The sequence below is a fragment of the Dromiciops gliroides genome, chromosome 2, assembly GCF_019393635.1.
Source record: "Dromiciops gliroides isolate mDroGli1 chromosome 2, mDroGli1.pri, whole genome shotgun sequence".
Lineage (NCBI taxonomy): Eukaryota > Metazoa > Chordata > Mammalia > Microbiotheria > Microbiotheriidae > Dromiciops > Dromiciops gliroides.
Window position 1 is genome coordinate 418,937,987 of NC_057862.1, and position 20,245 is coordinate 418,958,231.

At 42.9% G+C, this 20,245-nt stretch overlaps 1 protein-coding gene across 1 annotated transcript in view; it reads left to right on the forward strand.

The window, feature by feature from the left end:
* Positions 1 to 1,776: 1,776 nt before the first annotated feature.
* The window catches only part of GPI (glucose-6-phosphate isomerase), a 31,841-nt gene continuing 13,372 nt past the window's right edge, over positions 1,777 to 20,245 (forward strand). The window contains exons 1-7 of the mRNA XM_043982417.1: positions 1,777 to 1,990; positions 9,292 to 9,382; positions 10,356 to 10,424; positions 14,414 to 14,533; positions 17,900 to 17,983; positions 18,075 to 18,221; positions 19,788 to 19,859. Of these exons, the coding sequence (XP_043838352.1) occupies positions 1,794 to 1,990; positions 9,292 to 9,382; positions 10,356 to 10,424; positions 14,414 to 14,533; positions 17,900 to 17,983; positions 18,075 to 18,221; positions 19,788 to 19,859 (780 nt within the window). The 5' untranslated portion in view covers positions 1,777 to 1,793. The remainder of the gene's footprint in view (positions 1,991 to 9,291; positions 9,383 to 10,355; positions 10,425 to 14,413; positions 14,534 to 17,899; positions 17,984 to 18,074; positions 18,222 to 19,787; positions 19,860 to 20,245) is intronic.

Sequence of the window (20,245 nt, forward strand, 5' to 3'; positions counted from 1 at the left end):
AGCAGATGAATTTAAATTGCAAACTTCAAACCCATTTTTTTTCACCTTTGAATTTCACTGAAACTGCTTTCAAACTGGCTTCAGTTCTTTTTCTCTAATCAGTAAAATTATCTTTCCCCTTTATACTAAAACAATAAATCTGTCACAATCTGGGGGAAGAGTGATAAGAGGTCTAAGTGCTATTTCCATGTAACTTTCACAGAGTTTTATTCTTATTTTTCTTTAAATCAAATTCTATAGAATGGTACTCCAAAACTTACTAAAACATGCCAGCATTTATAGAAACATTCAAACTGCAATTTGGAAATTTATAGTAAACACATTTAGTCTCTAATTAATCTTACAATGCCATAAATTCCTGCAGACTGGAAACAAAGATTCCATTCCTGTGTCTCCCTAACTTGGTCAGGAAAGCAGAGAGATTTTTTTTTTCCCTGAGGAGGCAGAAAAGTTCCTCAGAAAGGTTTTCGCTTTTTACATTCTTTTTCCTTGTAGCTGATCGGGCCACATAAAAACAGACAATATGACAAGAGAGACACATAGAAAAAGTTTTCATCAAAAAGTCAGTGCACACAATTTTTTCAAAGCAATTTTAAAGCCTTTAATTTTCAGTAATTTAAAGTTCCTTCTTCAGGCAAAATTTGGTACCCATTGATATTTTTATATATTTCAGACCAATCCTTGCATAATTTAAGAGCTCTATTCTTAGTCATCCCCTTCTTCTTTTTTTTTTTTTTTTTTAGTGAGGCAATTGGGGTTAAGTGACTTGCCCAGGGTCACACAGCTAGTCAGTGTTAAGTGTCTGAGGCCTGATTTGAACTCAGGTAGTCCTGAATCCAGGGCTGGTGCTCTGTTCACTGTGCCACCTAGCTGCCCCAGTTATCCCCTTCTGAATGGGAAATTTCCCCTGTTCCCAGGCCAAACTTTTCTAAGGGGTTATCTATCTGCATACTAGAGCCAGTTCCCATGACTCCTTTCTTTATCAAGGACCACTTACCTAACCATCTGGATGTTGGTTCTGGAGTGTGTGGAGGTCTGGGGACAAGGCAGTCCTTTGATGAGGGAGTCCATTGCTAAAAATCTTACCAGAATACCTAGGGTTTTTCCTTGCCTGAGCTCTGGTCACATGGAGTCTGGCAGTCTCAATCATTTTGTGGTCACCAAAACTATTACAGTGGAATAAAGAACCAAGTAATTACATTCAGGCAGTGATTTATTTGACAATGCATGTGGTTGCAAATCACACAATTTGAAGTCATTGATTAGGTGACTGGGTGACTAGAATTCATTGAAGCCAGTTATGTGCTCTATTGCAATTTCTTCACTTATTTGGGGTTTCATTTCTTTCAAATTATTTTTTTCCTTCCACTGATCCCCTGAAGGTTTTCTCTACACAGAGACCATTAGCTTCCTGAGCTTGATGAGGAAAAATCATTGTGGTTAGTGCCGAAGGAGATGGGGGATGCTGTGGCTAAGCTGATGCAGTGTCCATTTTCCAAAATCACATCTCACAAGGGGAAAAAGGATGCAGCGGTGCCTGATCCCCTAGAGTCCTCAGGGTGGAATTTCAGGGAGAAGGGTGAGACATTTTCCCCCAAATTCAGTTAGACTCTATAGATATAAAGATATATGCTGGGGGTAGGGAACGGGCCAAGCACCTGCAGGAGGAACCTTGTTGGCGGAGCCACTTTTTTCCCTTTCCTCCTGGGGCGGAGACACCGAGGGAGGGGAAGGAGGCGGGGCTCTGGGAGCTGGGCAGGACCGCCTGTTCTATAAAAACCCGAGCAGCGGCCATGAGGAGGCCATTTGCAAATTATAAAGAGGTACGCTGTCTAGCTGTATCTATATCGATTGGCCCTGTCGCCGCCATGGCCGCGCTCAGCCAGGATCCGAACTTCCAGAAGCTATTGCAGTGGCATAGTCAGCACATATCCGAGCTCAATCTCAGGCGCCTTTTTGAGGCCGACCAGGACCGCTTCAACCGCTTCAGGTGGGTCCAGGACCAGGGGCTTGGGGTGGGTGTGGGTGCCCTGGGCTGGCTGGCCCGGGACGGCCTCTGTGGCTTCTGCGGGGCGCCTGCAAGATGGGAAGGCTCCCTGCGGGCGTTGGTCCCCTAGGGGTGTGGTGGGCAGGGGTATGTGGGCATGGGTGGGTGGGGGCCCAATCAGTGAACCCCTTGAAGCAGTGGGGTGCGGGGTGTGGGGGGGTGGGCGAGAAGGAGCGCCCCGGGGGCCCCTCTCCCTGCCCGGAAGCTGTGCTGAGAGCGGGGGAAGGAGGGCACCGTTGCCTCCTCCTTTTGCCCTTGACTCCTCCTTGCAGCGGGTACGTGCGGGCAGGCACAGAGTGAAGGAGACGAACTCCGTGATAGTCCCACACCGGGAGAGACGTGCGTGCGGGGGGGACACGCAGTGAGTGAAAAGAGACCAACCCGCTGATGGTCACACTGCAGAGGAGATGTACGTGCGGGGAGACACGCACAGAAGGAGGCTAACTCGGTCACATTCACACACTGGGAGAGACGTGCAGACTGACCCGTGGTGGGGGTGGGGTGCACAATCACGAACTGTGATGCACATCGGGGAAGGGGTTATCACGAAAGCTGATACTGTAGGAACGAATGGGTGTGTGTGTGCGAGGAATAATTACCTACGCTGGAATGGGGGGAGGAGGGGAGAATCATGTGCATCTATGCACAGACATGGGAATAGGGGAGATAATCACGTACACACACACACACACACACAATCACACACAGTGTGATGCACTTACGTAGGGAAAGATAATCAGGAGCTGTGATGTACGAGGTGGGGGGACAGACACACCCAGGAAAAAGAGATAGCCACCTTCGAAGCACAGTTACAATCCTTAAGGAGGAAAGAGACTCGAATTCATGAAGCAATCTTGCTCTGTTCTGACTTACCCACCCAACGTATGTGCTTAGTCATGATGAGAAGCACCCGTAAAACCTACTCCCCACCTTTTCCCACTTTTCTCCCCTCACTTTAATTCTTTACCATTTTGTTTTCAGTTATGAATTCTGTCCCTCTCCCTCCCTGGCCTCCAGTCTTTAAGAAGGCAAGAAACATTTCTCTTTCCCATTTTCGCCAGAGCTTTCATTCCTTTTTTTCCCCTTTCATTCCTTTTTACAAGGGGAAGGGGTGTAAAAGGAGTAATTCTCGATTTCTCTGCCTCATTACTTTTATAAATATGTCACAGGGTCCTGATGTGACATAGACCTAAAATATTGCAAGTAGTCTGACCAAATGCAATAACCAAGAATTTATTAAGCACGTAACTAGGACCCAGGCCTTGTGCTAAGTGATGGGCATATAAAGGCAAAAAATAATATCTATCCTTGATCACCTTCTAATGGGGTAGACAGCATATACACATATATAGATATGAGTTAATCTCAAAGGAAAGGTACTAGCAATGAGGGGGACTCCCTCTCCCCTCTCCCTTAGTGGCAACTAGGTGACTGGCTAGACCACTTGGCTTGGAATCAGGAACCTGAGTTCAAATGTGGCCTGAAATACTCCCTAGCTGTATAACTAACCCTAAGCTAGTAACCTTTGTCTGTTTCAGTTTCCTTAACTGAAAAATGAGGGTAATAATAGTACCTACCTCAAAGGGTTGTGAGGATCAAATGATATATTTGTGAAGTGCTTAGCATTGTTGAGGCAGATAATAGGTGCATAATAAATACTTATTCCTTTTCCTTCCCCCTTTTTGCTATTGATAAAGTATGCTAGACACTCTACTATGTGCTTGGGATGCAAAAAGAGAGGAAAGACAGTCCCTGCCCTCAGGGAGCTCCTAATCTAATGGAGAGACAAGTAGACAACTATGTACAAACAACCTGTATACAGGATAAATAGGAAATAATAGAAGGCACTAGAATTAATTTTTTATTTTGGGGGGACAATGAGGGTTAAGTGACCTGCCCAGGGTCACACAGCTAGTTAGTGTCAAGTGTCTGAGGTCAGATTTGAACTCAGGTCCTCCTGAATCCAGGGCCACCTAGCTGCCCTCAAGAAGGCACCAGAATTAAGGAAGGTTGGAAAATGCTTCCTTTAGACAATGGGATTTCAGTTGGGATGAGGAAGTTGAGAGGTAGAGATTTGGAGGGAGGGCATTCCAAGCATGTAATTCTGGAAGGTTTGGGGCACTGACAGAGAAAATGCCTGGAGCAGATAGATGGGAGTGTCTTATTTGTGGAACAACAAGGAGGCTAGTGTCACTGGATTGCAGACTATGTGGTAAGGAATATATAAAAAGATTGGAAAGGTAGGGGTGGGGGGATGGTTAGATTATGAAGGGCTTAGAAAGCCAAACAGAATTTTAGATTTGATCCTTGAGTTATAGGGAGTCACTGGAGTTTATTGAGTATGGCGAGGAGGGGAGGGTGGCATGGCTAGACCTACATTTTAGAAAAATCACTTTGGTAGCTGATTTGGAGGTTAGATTGCAGTGGGGAAAGACCTGAAGCAAGCAGACACACTAATAGACTATTGCAGTTGTCCAAATGTGAAGTAATCCGGGCCTGTACCAGGGTGGTGGCAGTATCAGGAGGGAAGGTGGTATGTTGGAGAGAGATTACAAAGGTGAAATTGACAGACTTTAGCAACAGATTAGATGTGGGAGTGAGAGAAAGTGAGAGGCAAAGGTAACACCTAGGTTGTGAGCATGGCAGATTGAGGGGATACCCTTGATAGTAAAAGGGAAGTTATAGGAGGGGTGAGTTCAGCTTTGAACTGATATCCAGTTGTAGATATTTGAAAAGCAGTTAGTTGGAGATCTGCAGAGAGATTAGGACAGGATAGGTAAATTTGAGAATCATCAGCATAAAGTTGATAATTAAATCTATGAGAGCTGATGTTATCAGCAAATAAAGTATTATAGAGGGAGAAGAGAAGAGGGCTCTGGACAGAATCCTGTGGGATACTTACAGTTAGAGGAAATGATCTAGAAGACTGTGGACCTGGATTAGGATCTAGAAAAGGAGCAGTCTGATAGGGAGGAGAGAATAGTGTTCTGAAAACCACGAGAAAACCTGAGTATTAAGAGGGTGAGCAACATTATCCAAAGCTGCAGAGAGGTCAGGAAGAATGATGATTGAAAAAAGGCTGTTGGATCTGGCAATTAAGAGGTCATTGGTAACTTTGGAAAGAGCAATTGTAGCATAATGAGGTCAGAAGCTGGTTTATAGGGGTTTAAAAAGAAAGTGGAGGCACCTATTGTAGATGGCTCTAAAAGACTAGCAGTGGTGGGAGGATCAAAAGAGGGTTTTTTTTCAGAATGGGGGAGATATGGGCATATTTATAGGTAGTTTGGAAGGAGGCTGTGGGGGGTGACAGGTCAATCTCAGAGGAGACAGGATAGAATAGGATTTTTTAGAAAGGTAGAGGGGTTTGCCTTGGTAAGAAATAAGTTCACTTCTTCATATAAGACAGGTGAAGATGGCGGAGAAGGGATCTGAATGTGGAAGACAGAATAGGGAGCTCATGGCAAATGGCCCAAATTATTTTTCTGTAAAATATGAGGCAAGGTTCTCAGCTGAGAGGGTGGGGGGGAGGGGTAACCTTGAAAAGTTTGAAGAGGGATTTCCCTTTCTTTGTTCATACCATTCCTTATGCCTAGAATGCCCTTTCCTTTGTTGAATTTCTCTCAAATCCCTTCCCATCCTTTGAAGGCCCATTCAAATGCTACTTCCTCTATTATTCCCCTCACCGCTAATGGGTAACACTTTTTACACACTACATTTCATTTGGGACACCTCTCCAATATATTGTATATTAGTACTTTTAGTAGTTTTTCGTCATTTGTGTTTGTGTCTTATTCCCATACTAGACTGGAAGCTCCACGAGGCAGGGACTTTTTACCTACTCCAGACGTTAGCCTATTAGTAGGTGTTTGCTGAATTAAATTGGTGCCAGATTGTGGAGGGGCTCAAGTGCCAGGCTGAGGACACAGAATCATCTCTTACGCTGCTTCTTTCCCCCAGCTTGACATAGAGGTGACTCACCAAGCCCAGCTTCTCTAAAATGTGTGCTTGATCCCATCCCCTCTTTCTTCTCCAGCACATCGCATCCTTAATCATTCCCATTCCCCCTCACCCATTTTTAACCTTTTCTTTATCTACTGGTTCCTTTCCAACTTCATTCATTTGTGCCCATCTTCCCCATCCTATTCTCTGTTCCTTGAGTACAACACTCCGTTTCTCATTTCTGTCTGCTCCTTTTCACTGGCTCTGTCTCATGCCTGGAATGCATTTTCTCCTCACTTCCAGCACACAGAATCCCTGTCTTCTTTTAAGACAAAGCTCAAGTGCAGCTATCTGTATGTGAAACTTTTCCTGGTTCTTCCAGATCCTCCCCCATTTGCTAGTCCCTTCCCTTTCAACTGGCCTTGTATTTGACTACTTTGTATTTATTCTGTCACATAGTTATATATATATATATATATATATATGTATATATGTATATATATATATGTATATATGTATATATATATGTACTTGTCTTCCTTCTTAGACTGTTGCTTCATTCTTTGTCTTTGTACACCTAGAGCCTAGTACAATCTGTGGTACATAATAGGCACTTAGTATATGAGATCAAGGGAGAGATTCTTTTTTTTTTTTTTTAATTTTTTTTTTGGTGGAGCAATGAGGGTTAAGTGACTTGCCCAGGGTCGCAGAGCTAGTAAGTGTCAAGTGTCTGAGGCCAGATTTGAACTCAGGTCCTCCTGAGTCCTGGGCCAGTGCTTTATCCACTGTGCCACCTAGCTGCCCCTAAGGGAGAGATTCTAAAGCCTAATGACTATAAGTACCATAGGGGCAGCTAAATGGCAACAGTGCTAGGGATGAAGTCAGGAGGACACATCTTTCTGAGTTTAAATCCAGTCTCAGATGCTTACTAGCTGTGTTACCCTGGGTAAGTCACTTAACCTTGTTTGCCTCAGTTTCCTTTTCTGTGAAAAGAGCTGAAGAAGGAAATGGCAAACCACTCTAGTGTCTTTGCCAAGACAGCCCCAAGTGCAGTCACAAAGAGTTGGAACAACAACAAATAAGTACCATAAGGGTAAGGACCGTGTCTTATCTCCTAATACCTCAAACGAGATTGTACACAGATGCTTCATAAATACTTAAATGAAGGGGAGAGAGAGAAGGGTTGATAACAGAACCAAGGGGTGGAGAGTGTCCATATTTACTGGGTAGATGGAGGAAGAAGAACCAGTGAAGGGAAAAAAAAGGAGTGGCCAAATAGAATGAGAAGAAGGAGATAGCAAGCTCCCTGCTAAGGAAACTGATGGAGGAGTGTCTAGAATTTGGAGTTGGAGGAGGTTAATTGAAGATGAGATCAGTAACAACAAAAGACTTGGATTTGATGACAAAAAGATCAACAGAGACTTTCTAGAGGACAGTTTTAGTGGAACTGGAGGGATATGGACCAGATTGCAAGAAGCTGAGAAGTGGGTGATGGAGTAGGGTCAGCAGATGTAAACTACTCTTTTTAGGAGTTTGGCCATAAAGGGGAAGAAGAGATAGGATTACACTTTCAGTGTCTGACAGAGTCAGTTGAAGATTTTTTTCTTAAGGCTAGGGAAACAAGCATTTTTGTAGGCATTGGGAAAGGATCCCAGAGACAGGGAGAAATGGAAAATGAAAGCGTGAATGATCAATAGAGCATACATAGTCTTGGACCAGATAAAGGACATCAAAGAACATCAGGTTCATGTAGGCAAGGGGGGCGGGGGTGGCTACCTCCTCCTCTGAGACCAGGAGAACCTGTCACTGGCATGGATATACTGGTGCTGATGGGGCCAAGATTTGGTGACCTGAATTTAGTTCTAGGCACACCTTCTAGCAGTTGCCTCAAGAAGTTGTGTCCACCTGTTCTATTTCATACTTGGCTGATAAATATTGGCCACAGAAATCCTGTGCTGTGTGGCTTATTCTGGCCCCAGCCTAGGGTCAGTCAGCCAATAAGCTGGACACTATATGCTAAGTTTTAGTAATATAAAGAAAGGCAAAACAGTCTCTTTCTTCAAGGAGCTCACATTCTTTTTTTGGGCAGGGGGCAATGAGGGTTAAGTGACTTGCTCAAGGTCACATAGTAAGTGTCAAGTGTCTGAGGCCAGATTTGAATTCAGGTCCTCCTGAATCCAGGGCCAGTGCTTTATCCACTGCGCTACCTAGCTGCCCGGGGCTCATACTGCACTGTCTATATAGAGATGATATATAGTAGTAGAGGATTGAAGGTAGGAGGCAGGTGGGATTTGGAAGGTTGGCAGGACATTTTGAAACTGATGAGGATCAAATTCCTGTGTGGTCTAGAGGCATTGTAAAGGGGAAGCTTTTAAGAGAATGATAGTCTGGGGAAGGGCAGCTGGCAGCAAGGAATGAGTGGCAGGCTGACTGGATTGCTTCAGGCCAGGCAGAGGGGAGGGAATTCCTGTTCTTGCACCTGCTTCTTTGGTGCAAATTTCCAACCTGTGGATCATGTCTCTGTCCTCACAATGGAAATTCAATTTAATTTGTCCCCTGGGTACAGGTTTCTTGTGGGGGAACAGCCTCCTTCTAACTCTACCTGGTCCCAGGGATGATTTTACTTCTAAAAGGTTTGCCCAGGGTACCAGGGATGAATGGGTAGGGATGAGTGTCTGGGAGGGGCAGGAGGGGAAGAGGACATAAGTGGCAGATTAATTTTTTCTGTGGTCACTTTCTTTTGGCATGTTGTACCAAGTTTGCTCCTCTCTTCACCGTGCAATAGGAGGTTCCCATTATAATACTGCTCAGAGTTGGATTTATGACAGAATAGCCTGATAGCTTCCTGTGTCATTTGGCATCCAATTCTGAGCATTTGTCAGGCTGTGGGAAGTTCACCTGATGCTGATTGACTTTATGGCAGTTTACCTTAAGATGCATCTTTTTGGTGGTTCCCCACATTAATCAGGCAGTCAGTCAATATATGTTCTTGGTAGTTTCCTGCATGACTTTGGCCAATTTGCTTAACCTCTCTGGGCTTTAGTTTCTTCATCTATAAAATAAAGTGGTTGGACTAAATAACTCTCGAAGTCCCTTTCAGCTCTAAATCTGTTCTTTTGATTCTAATGAGAGTAAAGACATAGTTGTTTGTCAAAGGAAGTGTTCACTGATGATGGGGGCTTGTTTTAACTAGTCACTTCACTGTTGGGATGGGGGTGGAAAACTTAGGTTTCTGAGTATAAGTATAGGTCCTTGTTCCCTTCTGCTGGTTGAGATGGAGCTTCATAACAGGTTTCTTTTTACAGCTTGAATCTCGACACCAAAAATGGACACATCCTTGTGGATTATTCCAAGAACCTCATCACAGAAGATGTGATGAAGATACTTATTGAGCTGGTAATTTCACTTCAAAAGGCTTGGTTTTGGTCAATGCTCTGGATTATGTTTTCTTTCTTTTTGGGGGGAGAGGGGGAAGTGGGGAAATGAGGGTTAAGTGACTTGCCCAGGGTCACACAGCTAGTAAGTGTTAAGAGTCTGAGGCCAGATTTGAACCCAGGTCCTCCTGAATCCAGGTCTGGGACTTTATTCACTGTGCCACCTAGCTGCCTGGATTATGTTTTTTGGTTTTATTTAAGTGAGGCAATTGGGGTTAAGTGACTTGCCCAGGGTCACACTGCTAGTAAGTGTTAAGTGTCTGAGGCTGGATTTGAACTCAGGTACTCCTGACTCCAGGGCTGGTGCTCTATCCACTGCACCACCTAGTTGCCCTTGCCTGGATTATGTTTTGAGGATTAATATATTAGTTTAGAAATTCCCTCCCCAGATACAGATAAGTAACTTTCTATAACTTATAGTCTGAGAGAGTTGCTTGGGGCAGAGAGGTTGAGTAGATTCCTATATCCATGGTTACATAGCTAGTATGTGTCAGAGGAAGGACTTGAAGCCAGTTCTTTCTGACAAGTCTGGCCCTCTAACCACTGCTATACCACTGTTTCTCTTGGGAGTTGGTAATTACTTGTAAAAAAACTTAGCATAAATAGCATGCAGAGGGCTGCTTCTCCTAAAATTCATTGTTGGCTTAGACTCCTTGTTTCTTTAGAAATAGGATTTGGCTATGTTTAATCTCTCCTGGCAATGAATCATAGACCCAGAGAGAGTTGCTTATTTCTCCAGGCCCCTCAGGAAAAGGGTCTTCATCTCCTGGTTCTTTGGTCTTTCTGGGCTCCTCATAGGACTCCGAATCTAGTTGAGATTTTGAGAGAACTCATTAAGTGACAAAGTGATCCATAGATCTAGCAAAGGTCATAAACTCATGGTAAGATTGGCTTTGGGCACCTTCAGTGGATTGGTTTGCTTTTTCTCTTCTCAGGCTAAGTCTCGAGGGGTGGAAGATGCTCGGGAACAAATGTTCAAGGGGTCAAAGATCAATTTCACCGAGGTGAGTATGGTCGTGGGGTGCTGACACCGCAGTTCAGGCTGGAGGTTTGAAATGTCCTAACTGTTGGTAATGACTTGGACCTTGCTGTACTTTTTTTTTTAATTAATAAAGTATTTTATTTTTTTTTTCCGTTACATGTAAAGATAGTTCTCATCTTTTGTTTATACAAGCTTTACAATTTCAGATTTTTCTCCCTCCCTCCCCTCCCTTCCCCCTTCCCTAGACAGCAGGTAATCTGATATAGGTTATATATGTGTGTGTGTGTGTATATACATATATACACATAATAACATTAATCCTATTTCTGCATTAGTCATATTATAAGAGAAAAAATCAGAGCACTGATGAAAAACCTCAAAATAGAAAAAAACAACAGCACCAAAACCAAAAGAAATAGTATGGTTCATTCATCATCTATACTCCGCAGTTCTTTTTTTTTTTTTTCTTGGATTTGGAGATCCTCTTCCATCATGAATTCCCTGGAACTCTTCTGTACCATTGCATTGGTGAGAAGAATATAGTCCATCACAGTAGATCAACACTCAATGTTGATGATACTGTGTACAATGTTCTTCTGGTTCTGCTCATTTCACTCATCATCAGCTCACGCAAGACCCTCCAGGTTTCTCTGAACTCCTCCTGCTCATCATTTCTTACAGCACAATAGTATTCCATTGTATTCATATACCACAACTTGTCCAGCCATTCCCCAATTGATGGGCACCCCCTCAACTTCCAATTCCTTGCCACCACGTAAAGAGCAGCCTTTCTATACTTTTAAAACACTGAGCTTTGTGGCCACTTCTAATGCTCCAGTTCTTTCTTTCTTTTTTTTTTTTTTTGGTGAGGCAATTGGGGTTAAGTGACTTGCCCAGGGTCACACAGCTAGTAAGTCTCAAGTGTCTGAGTACAGATTTGAACTCAGGTCCTCCTGAATACAGGGCCAGTGCTTTATCCACGGCACCACCTAGCTGCCCCTGTGGCCACTTCTTATGGATGACAAGTTTTAGTCAGGCAGACTAACAGGTGAGCACAGCTCAGTTTGTGCTTGGAGCATTAGGGATCTTCCAGGGCCAGTTGTAGGATCATAAAAATGGGTGGTGGAGTAGAGGAAAGAGCAGCTGCTCTGGAATCAGAAGACTTGAGTTTGAATATGATCTCTGCCACTTATTCCCTGTGTGACCTTGGGTGAGTCACTTCATCACTTAACTTTGCTGCGTCTCACTTACTTTACCTGTAAAATAGATTTGGACTTGTTAGCCTATAAGGTCCCTTCCAGCTTGAGTTCTATGGTTATATGATAAAGATTTAGAGGTAAAAGGGCCCTTAGAAAGTCATCTAACCTATGCACTTATTTTACACAGGAGGAAACTGAGACATGGAAAGGGGAAATATACTGCCCAAGGTTGCAGTGGGTTGTTAGTGGCAGAGCCTAGGGATTGAGAATTAAGTTCTCTTGATTCTCATTCCGTTGTTCTCCCTGGCCTTGTGTCACCTCCCATCCTTTAGGGCAGACTTGGTTTTCTGCACTGTCACTGTGTGGTTTTGTTGAGGGAGGCCCTAGCTGTTCTGAAATGCTCTTAGCAACACTAGGATGGTGGCAGGTGTTTCAACATGCTCATTGCAGGACCTGTTCCGTCAGAGACAAGTGTTGTTGGTGCAATGGCCTCTCACCCTTACAGAGTTAGAAAGTTGCCTCCAATGGGGGACAAGACCAGAGCTGGTTGTACTGTTACAGAAGATAGTGCTTTTGCTGAAGCCACACCTCAGGAAGTGGAAAAGTCTGAACTTCTGCATTTTAGGAGTAACAAAATGCTATTTCAGAAGACATAAATTACTAGATTCTTCCCCACTCTTCCATGGAAGTTTTCCTTCTGAACTTGACAGTTAACTCCAAGGATCCCCATGAGTTTATTTAATGAGAAGGAGAATTTTGTATCAACTCTGGTACAGTGTGGAAAAGCACTGTCTTAGGAGTTAAAGGCCCTGGGTTTGAACACTTACTATACATTCTATCTGTTTGACTTTGGGCCTCAGTTTTCCCATCTATAAAATGAGACCTTTGAGGTCCTTTCCATGTCTAGCTCTATGATCCTATGATCTTTTTTCCTCCCTTAGAATTCCATTGTGTTGATGGCATTTCTTCAGGGCTCATAATTCAATTCAACAAATGATTCTTAAGAACCTTTGTATACGCTTTGGGGATACAAAGACCAAACTGAAATAGTCGTTGCTCTCAAGAAACTTACATTCTACTAGGGATGTAAAGAGTTTCCACAGATAAATGTACTCTGAGGTAATTTCAGGAGGGAACCAAGCATTAATAATCAGGAAAATCAGGAAAGATCAGGAGGAGGGTGGTAACATTTCAGTTGATTTTTATTTTTAATGGAAAATCGGGATTGTGAATGAAGGTCAAAGATGAAAAAAGGAGGAGGAGGCATTCTATGTATAGGATGCAGTTTGTGAGAATGCTCTCAGGTAAGGGGTGGAATGTTGACTTTGGGGGGAAAAGGTAGTATTCCCATTTAGCTATAGCATAGAGGTTATGAAGAGGAATGATATTTTTAAAAGGTGATAAGAGTAGGTTGGAACCTAATTGTAAAGTCATGCTTTCAGTGCCAGATGGGGACGTTTGCATTTTATTTTAGCAATCATAGGGAGTCATTGAAGATTTTGAGCAGGGATGTGACATATCAGACCTGTGCCTTAGAAAGATTATTTTAGCAGATTCATGGAGTATAGATTAGAGTAGAGTAAGGAAAGACTGAGGGAAGTTAAAAGAACAGGTGATGGGGCAGCTAGATGGCGCGGTGGATAGAGCACCGGTCCTGGAGTCAGGAGTACCTGAGTTCAAATCTGGCCTTGGACACTTAACACTTACTAGCTGTGTGACCCTGGGCAAGTCACTTAACCCCAATTGCCTCACTAAAAAAAAAAAAAAAAAGAACAGGTGATGAAGACCTGAACTGGATGGTGGTTCTAGGAGTATGGGGAGCCAAGTTCCAGGAATGGGGAGCCAGGATGGAGGAAACAGACAGGGAGATGGTAGCCTCATCCTTTCTTTCTAGTCCCTGGGACTAGTATAAAATCTGGAGCATTTGTGAGTGTCAGTAAATGACCCCAAGAATAGAACTGGTTTCTATAGGATCATTTGAGGCCAGTAGAAGGAATAAATTCTCAGCTGTCTTCTGGACTGATGATGGTTGTCCATTGACTTAAGCAAGGAAGACTTTCTGAGGAGGTAGATTTTTGAAGAATTGGAAGAACTGGAATGATTGAGAGGGGCAGGGGCAGGGGCCAGGTTACTAGAGGACCAAGAAGAGCTATGCCCTGTGCCTTTGTTCCTACTGTTTCTTCTTCTGTGGAATGTCCTTTCTCCCTTTCACCAGTACCTCTAAACTAACCATCTTTTAGCATCCAGCTCAAATGTCACCTCCTCCATAAAGTCTTTCCTGATCACTCCAACTCACACTATCTTCCCACTTTGATAGAGTTCACACTAGTCTCTTACTACTAAGTTAGGAAATCTTCAAATGATAGATAATGATACCCAGCTTTGAAATATTGGAGAAACATATCCTTGTCCTTAGGGAGCTCAGAGTTTACATTAACTTAGTCTCAGCCTGGACCAGGATGGTCATACAAACACTCGCTAAATGCTTATGAAAGTTGACTACTAGTGTTACTCTTTAAAGGTGTGTACAGCATTTTTTTCATGGATGATCCACTTTCTGGTTTCTTTTGTTTGTTTTGACATTCCTGTTGGGTCATGTAGCTGTGCTTCCTGGAACAGGCTTAATCAGTACAGCTATTCTTACCTTGCTCTTTCTTTAGTATTGATTTCAACTTGTGTGACCTGAGGAACCCAGCTTTGTGTTACAATCGAACTTGGAGATGAGCAGTGTGCTTTGGACGATGTTGGATGTTTTGTCAAATGTTTCACAGCCAGCATGTGCCCTATTTTGATTCTCTTCCTCTTCTTGTAGGATCGGGCTGTACTCCACGTGGCACTACGGAATCGTTCCAACACACCCATGCTAGTAGACGGCAAGGATGTGGTACCAGAGGTGAAAAAAGTGCTGGAGAAAATGAAGGCGTTCTGCCAGGTACCCGCTGCACTGGACACATAGCATGTGATATCAGGGAAATGAATGTGTGTGTGTGTGTGTCTTTTACTTTGAGTGTGTAGGTGTGTGCTGTGTATGCATTAATGATTGCAGTGAGAGGAGGAAGAGGTATAATTGTGTGGATGTCTCGGATGTTCACTGAGCATATGGGAAGGGCTGTCATGTCTATGGTGATGTCTGCAACAACTATGTATGTGTCCCATGTTAGGTATGTTTGTGATGGAAGACAATGGGAGAAATGGGTATTGATTGGATGGTGGACAAGATGAGAGAGTTGGCACTTTCTTCATTCTCTTTTTATTCTCCTGGCTTCTCTTCCCAAGATATCTTCTACTTCCCTCTCTGGGGTCTGAGTACAGAGACGTCTATGGGACTCAGAGGGTGAGCCTGAGCCCCAGGCTCAGGATGGGAAGTTAGTTCTGTTGGGATTTCCCTGGGTCATTGATTGACTATGGTGTCTGGTTTTTTTTTTTTCAATAAATGTGGAGCAGTATCTCCTGACACATCCTTTCTTTTTGTTCAAGACCAATTTCTTTTATACAGGCTACTCACACGGACTGACACTTGGTGCTTCTTTCTGTGTCAGTATGTGGAAACCATTTGAGACTGCTGTTTACTTTCCTTTTTTATTTAATTTTGAAATTTTCTGGAGGATGTGAGTGTCTGTCACACTAGCTTACTAAGTGGCCTTTTCTCTTTCCTTTATTCTCTCTTCTGCTCAGCCTAGCCCTTGACATTCTTCAGAAAAACACTGACTCTTCTGTTCTCTGATTGCAATTAATCTGAGCTTTGAGGCCTGAAATCCTAAGCTTTAGTTTATGTTCTGGCCAATTGCATTAGCATTGGTTCCTGTTGGAGGCCTGGTCAAAGGCCAAATTAAGAGTGAATGAGCATTGGGGTAGCATGAGGGAAGGGCCTTGAATTTTTAAGACATATAAACCCAAAGGGACTGTTTAACAATTGCAGATGGCTTCCCTTTGTTCTTTTTATGATAACAACAATAATGGTAATAATAATAACAGCTAAGCTAGCACTTTAAGGTTTTCAAAGTGCCTTACATATATTATCTCATTTGATCTTATCCTTTCCCATTGGAAAAAAGTGGTTTGAAGGTGACCTTGACCATACTGTTAATACATCTCTCCTGTCCAGGTTAAGGGACGGAAAGGGTGATGGCTTTTGTAATAGTTGTGGCTCTGGTGACTTGTGTGCAGAGCAGGATGATACAATGTCAGAGCTACAAAGTAGGCTGGGATGAAGGGGATGATATCTTTTGGGATGAAGCAGACACTCGGGGACTAATGATGTGGAGGGGAGTGTTGGGAACATGTGTGGGAAGTTGTTGCTTGAGGGTAAGTGGGTCAAACCAGAGTTTTAGTGCTTTTGACTTTTCTAAGACTTAGAGAGTAGCTTATATGCAAAAGTAACCTTTAAAATAAATTTATACATATAAAAGCAGAACAGAGTGAGTCTAACTAAGCATATGATTAGGTAACATCTCTAAGTGGTCATTAAAGGAGTTAACACAAGCAGCATATCATGTCATTTTAGTTTGCTCTCTAAAGTAATATTAGCTTTGGATTTTGAAGCATTTGGGTAGGTTTGGAGTCAGGAAGATCTGAGATGAAATTGTGCCTCAGACACTTCCTTTTTTTTTTTTTCCAGGGCAATGAGGGTTAAGCCTCAGACACTTCCTAACGGTGACTCTGGGCAAATCACTTAGCTTCTTCTTTTTTTTTTTTTTTAGTGAGGCAATTGGGGTTAAGTGACTTGCCCAGGGTCACACAGTTAGTAAGTGTAAAGTGTCTGAGGCCGGATTTGAACTCAGGTCCTCCTGACTCCAGGGCCGGTGCTCCATCCACTGCGCCACCCAGCTGCCCCATCACTTAGCTTCTTAGTACCTTACCTCACTTGCCTCATTTGTAAAACGAGATAATAAAAGCACCCACTTGAAAGGGGATTGTGTTGTTAGGCTTAAATTAGATGACATATATAAAGAGCTTTGAAAACCTTAAAATGCTGTGTAAATGTTAGCTATCAGCCATTATTAGTTAACTATGAGCCATTACACACAGAGAAGGTGTGTATAAGACAGTAAGAAAGTAACTTTCCTTTTATGTCACTGTTTTGTAGACTAGTTAAATGACACCCAAGAAACTGTCAGTGAAGGTTCCCTTCACTGACATCTATTTGAGGGACACCCATGCTCTGGCTCTGACTGTAGCTGCTGGGACTGGGAATTTAGGATTGGAAGAAGCCATCTAGTTTAACCCCCTTATTTAACATAAAATCTCCCAAAGAGGTTAAGTGATTTGTCCAAGGTCACAGAGTTGTAGAGGAAGAATGTGCACCCAAGTCCTCTGGTTTCAGAGCCAATATTTCTGCTGTACCACACTAAATATATAATTTCTTAGGAGAAATTGTTTTGTATGGATGCTACATGTGTAATCTGTACCATTTGTGGATCCCTCCCACAACTCTCTTGCATAGCAAATGTGTTTGGGTAGCATGGTAGGATTTCTGTGTTATGCTGATGCAGGAGGGTTGGAAGAAAGGAAATAAACATTTGTTGAGCACCTACTATGTTCCAGGCCTGTGCTAAATGCTTTTACAAATATTATCTCATTTAATCCTCACAACTCTGGGAGGTAGGTGCTATTATTATCCCCATTTTATAGATAAGGAGACTGAGGCAGACAGAGGTTAAGTGACTTGCACAGCTAGTAAGTATTTGAGCCCTGATTTGAACTCAGGTCTTCCTGACTCCAAGTCTAGTGCTCCATCCATTGCACCATCTTGCTTTAGAAAGTAGTGGATAGAGTGCTAGACTTGGAATCAGAAAGTTTTGGATTCAAATCCTGCCTCAGACTCTTTGTTTGAGTCTGGGTTAGTCATATAAACTCTCTGTGTCTCAGTTTCCTCATCTGTAAAATGAGAGAGTTGGACTCAATGACCTCTAAGGTCCTTTCTAGCTCTAAAGCTGATCTTATGATCTGTGGTTGAAGTGATCATGGGCTTTACTGTTTGGACTGAGATTTCTGGGAAAATATTTTAATAATATGAGTGTTGAGAACTCCCAAGAGGCCTGTGAAAAAGTGTATGTGTTTGTGTGTATGTGTGTATTTGTGGGGTAAGTAAATTAGTGGGGTAAGTAAATTATCTAACCATAGCCAATCCACTGGTTATTTGTGGCCTAGTGAAAATTACCTTTCATCTCCAAAGCCAGAGGAGGAATGGTTAAGGAACCAAAACTTTGGAGTGAATACCCTTTGGGAGTGGCCCAGTATATATGCTGGAGACCTGAGCCTGAATGAACTTGATGTGGGCTTCTTTCTTTGGTTACAGCGTGTTCGTGGTGGAGACTGGAAAGGCTACACAGGGAAGACGATTACAGATGTGATCAACATTGGCATTGGAGGTTCTGATTTGGTAAGGTAGTTTCAGTGGCGTTTAAGCCTTCCTTCCCTTCACTGACTCCCTGGCTGAAGCTGACCCCTGTCCTTGGTGGTTCTATTTGCAGGGTCCTCTAATGGTGACAGAAGCCCTGAAACCCTACTCCAAAGGAGGTCCTCGTGTCTGGTTTGTCTCTAATATTGATGGTACCCATATTGCCAAGACCCTTGCTGAACTGAACCCAGAAACTTCCCTCTTCATCATTGCCTCAAAGGTATGGGGGTAGATACTTTTCAGGTTGGTTTGAGGAGAAAATGCAAAAGGGGCTTGAAAAAGTTTGGATTTGATAGAAACAGTGAGCATCTAAACAGCTCTGAATACCAAAATGTAAGTGTCCCTTGATTTATGAAACACTGCGCTCTTGAAAACTTGAGCATTAAACATTCTGTTAATAAATCTAGTTGTGTTTATTTAGAATTTTATTTCTTCCAAATTACATGTAAAAACAAATTTTAACAATGATTTTTAAAACTTTATGTTCCAAATTCTCCTCCTTCCTCCCTTCCCACCCTCCCCTTAAGAACTCAAGCAATTCAATATAAGTTATACATGTGTAGTCATGCAAAACATTTTCACATTAGTCAGGTTGTAAAAGAAAACCGACAAAAAAAACTTTAGAAAAAGGAAATAAAAAAATTATGCTTCAATCTGTATTCAGAAACCATCAGTTCTTTCTCTGTAGGTGAATTGCATTTTTCATAAGACCTTCAGCGTTGTCTTGGATCAGTGTATTGCTGAAAATAACTAAGTCTCTAATTGTGTTTAAATGCATCAGAAAAGTTCTCTGATCAAGGGAACCCTGCAGTGAGTTATTTTGTAAAGTGACAGGATGTCTTGTAAATACATTGGCTTTTATTTATTTCTTTGGTATAAGACTCTAATTGTTAACTTTTCCCTTGTATCTATCTGGACAGCTCTCAAGTTATTTCTGAGTGGATTTATCTGCCATAGAGAGTCTTAGGCAACTTCCCTGGAACAAGGAAATGACTCCTTAGAAATATGGTTTTCATTCTGACCTTCGCTTGTGGGAAGAGTACAAACATGCCTTTTTTTCTAGAATGAGATGAAGGTTGCTGCCCAATCTAGACCCTTTAGCATGGCTGGGCCTCTGTGGGAAGCTACAAGTGTAAGGCTCAGTGTATGAGGCCATATACAGAGTTCCTGTTCTCTGGCCCAGCTAGTAGAGTGAATAATGGACTGTTGGTGGTATGGATGGTAGAGTATGAATTTGTACATGAACTAGGAGTTGACCTGTTCCTGATGCCACCTCTCCTACCCATAACTTGTCAGGTACTTGTTCTTAAAGGGACAGAGAGGTTTCTGCTTACTCCCAGAATTCAGGTTGATCTCATCAATGCAGGTTTTGGCTATGTTTGAAGGGCATTGTCCTGCTTGGAAAGGTCTATGGCTTTTGAGTTACCCATTGAAGCACATGGCTATATATTTGAGAGGTTGTGAGAACACAGAAAGAACCTTTTCTGTTTTATGTCCCAGAATAAGATTTCCAAATGGGACCCCAATTCTTCCTTCTACTTGACTGGTCTGTTTCTCTTTCAACGCTCTCTCTGATGGCTTACCCTCTTCCAGGCTACAGACATAGACATATATATACCATGGCATGCATTGTGGAATATAGGTGATTGTTACTGTGACACAGGTGTGGATACTGTGGCTAGGGTATTTACTGTGGCATGTGTGAGAATCTGACAGCTGTGGGTGGGTATGACATGGATCATGATACTTGTATGTGAGTCTCACAGCTTTGTTTTCTGACCTACAGACATTCACCACCCAGGAGACCATCACTAATGCAGAGACAGCCAAAGAGTGGTTCCTTCAGGCAGCAAAGGATGTGAGTGAAGCACACTGTGGATCATGACTTGGTTCCTGTGGTTATCTGACTTGAATAACTACTTCTAAGTCTAGAGTGAATTCTAGAATTCCCCAAAATTGCTGGCATAGAAATACCAGCCCAGAAAACCATGTATACTCCTGGGGGATGTTGTCACTAAGTGGAACCCTGAGGATCCTCTTATCATGTGTGCTTAGGCCTGGAGGGAAAAGGTGGGAACGTTATGGCTGTGGTAGGGAAACAGTAAATACTTGTCAGTTCATGGAATTGATATCTCCATGGAAGAAGGGAAGTTAGAAAGAGAGGGATGGAGGAAAGGAAGAAAGGAGAGGTGGGGAAGGACGGGAGGGAGGGAGATGGTGATGGGGAGATGCTGGGGAAGCACA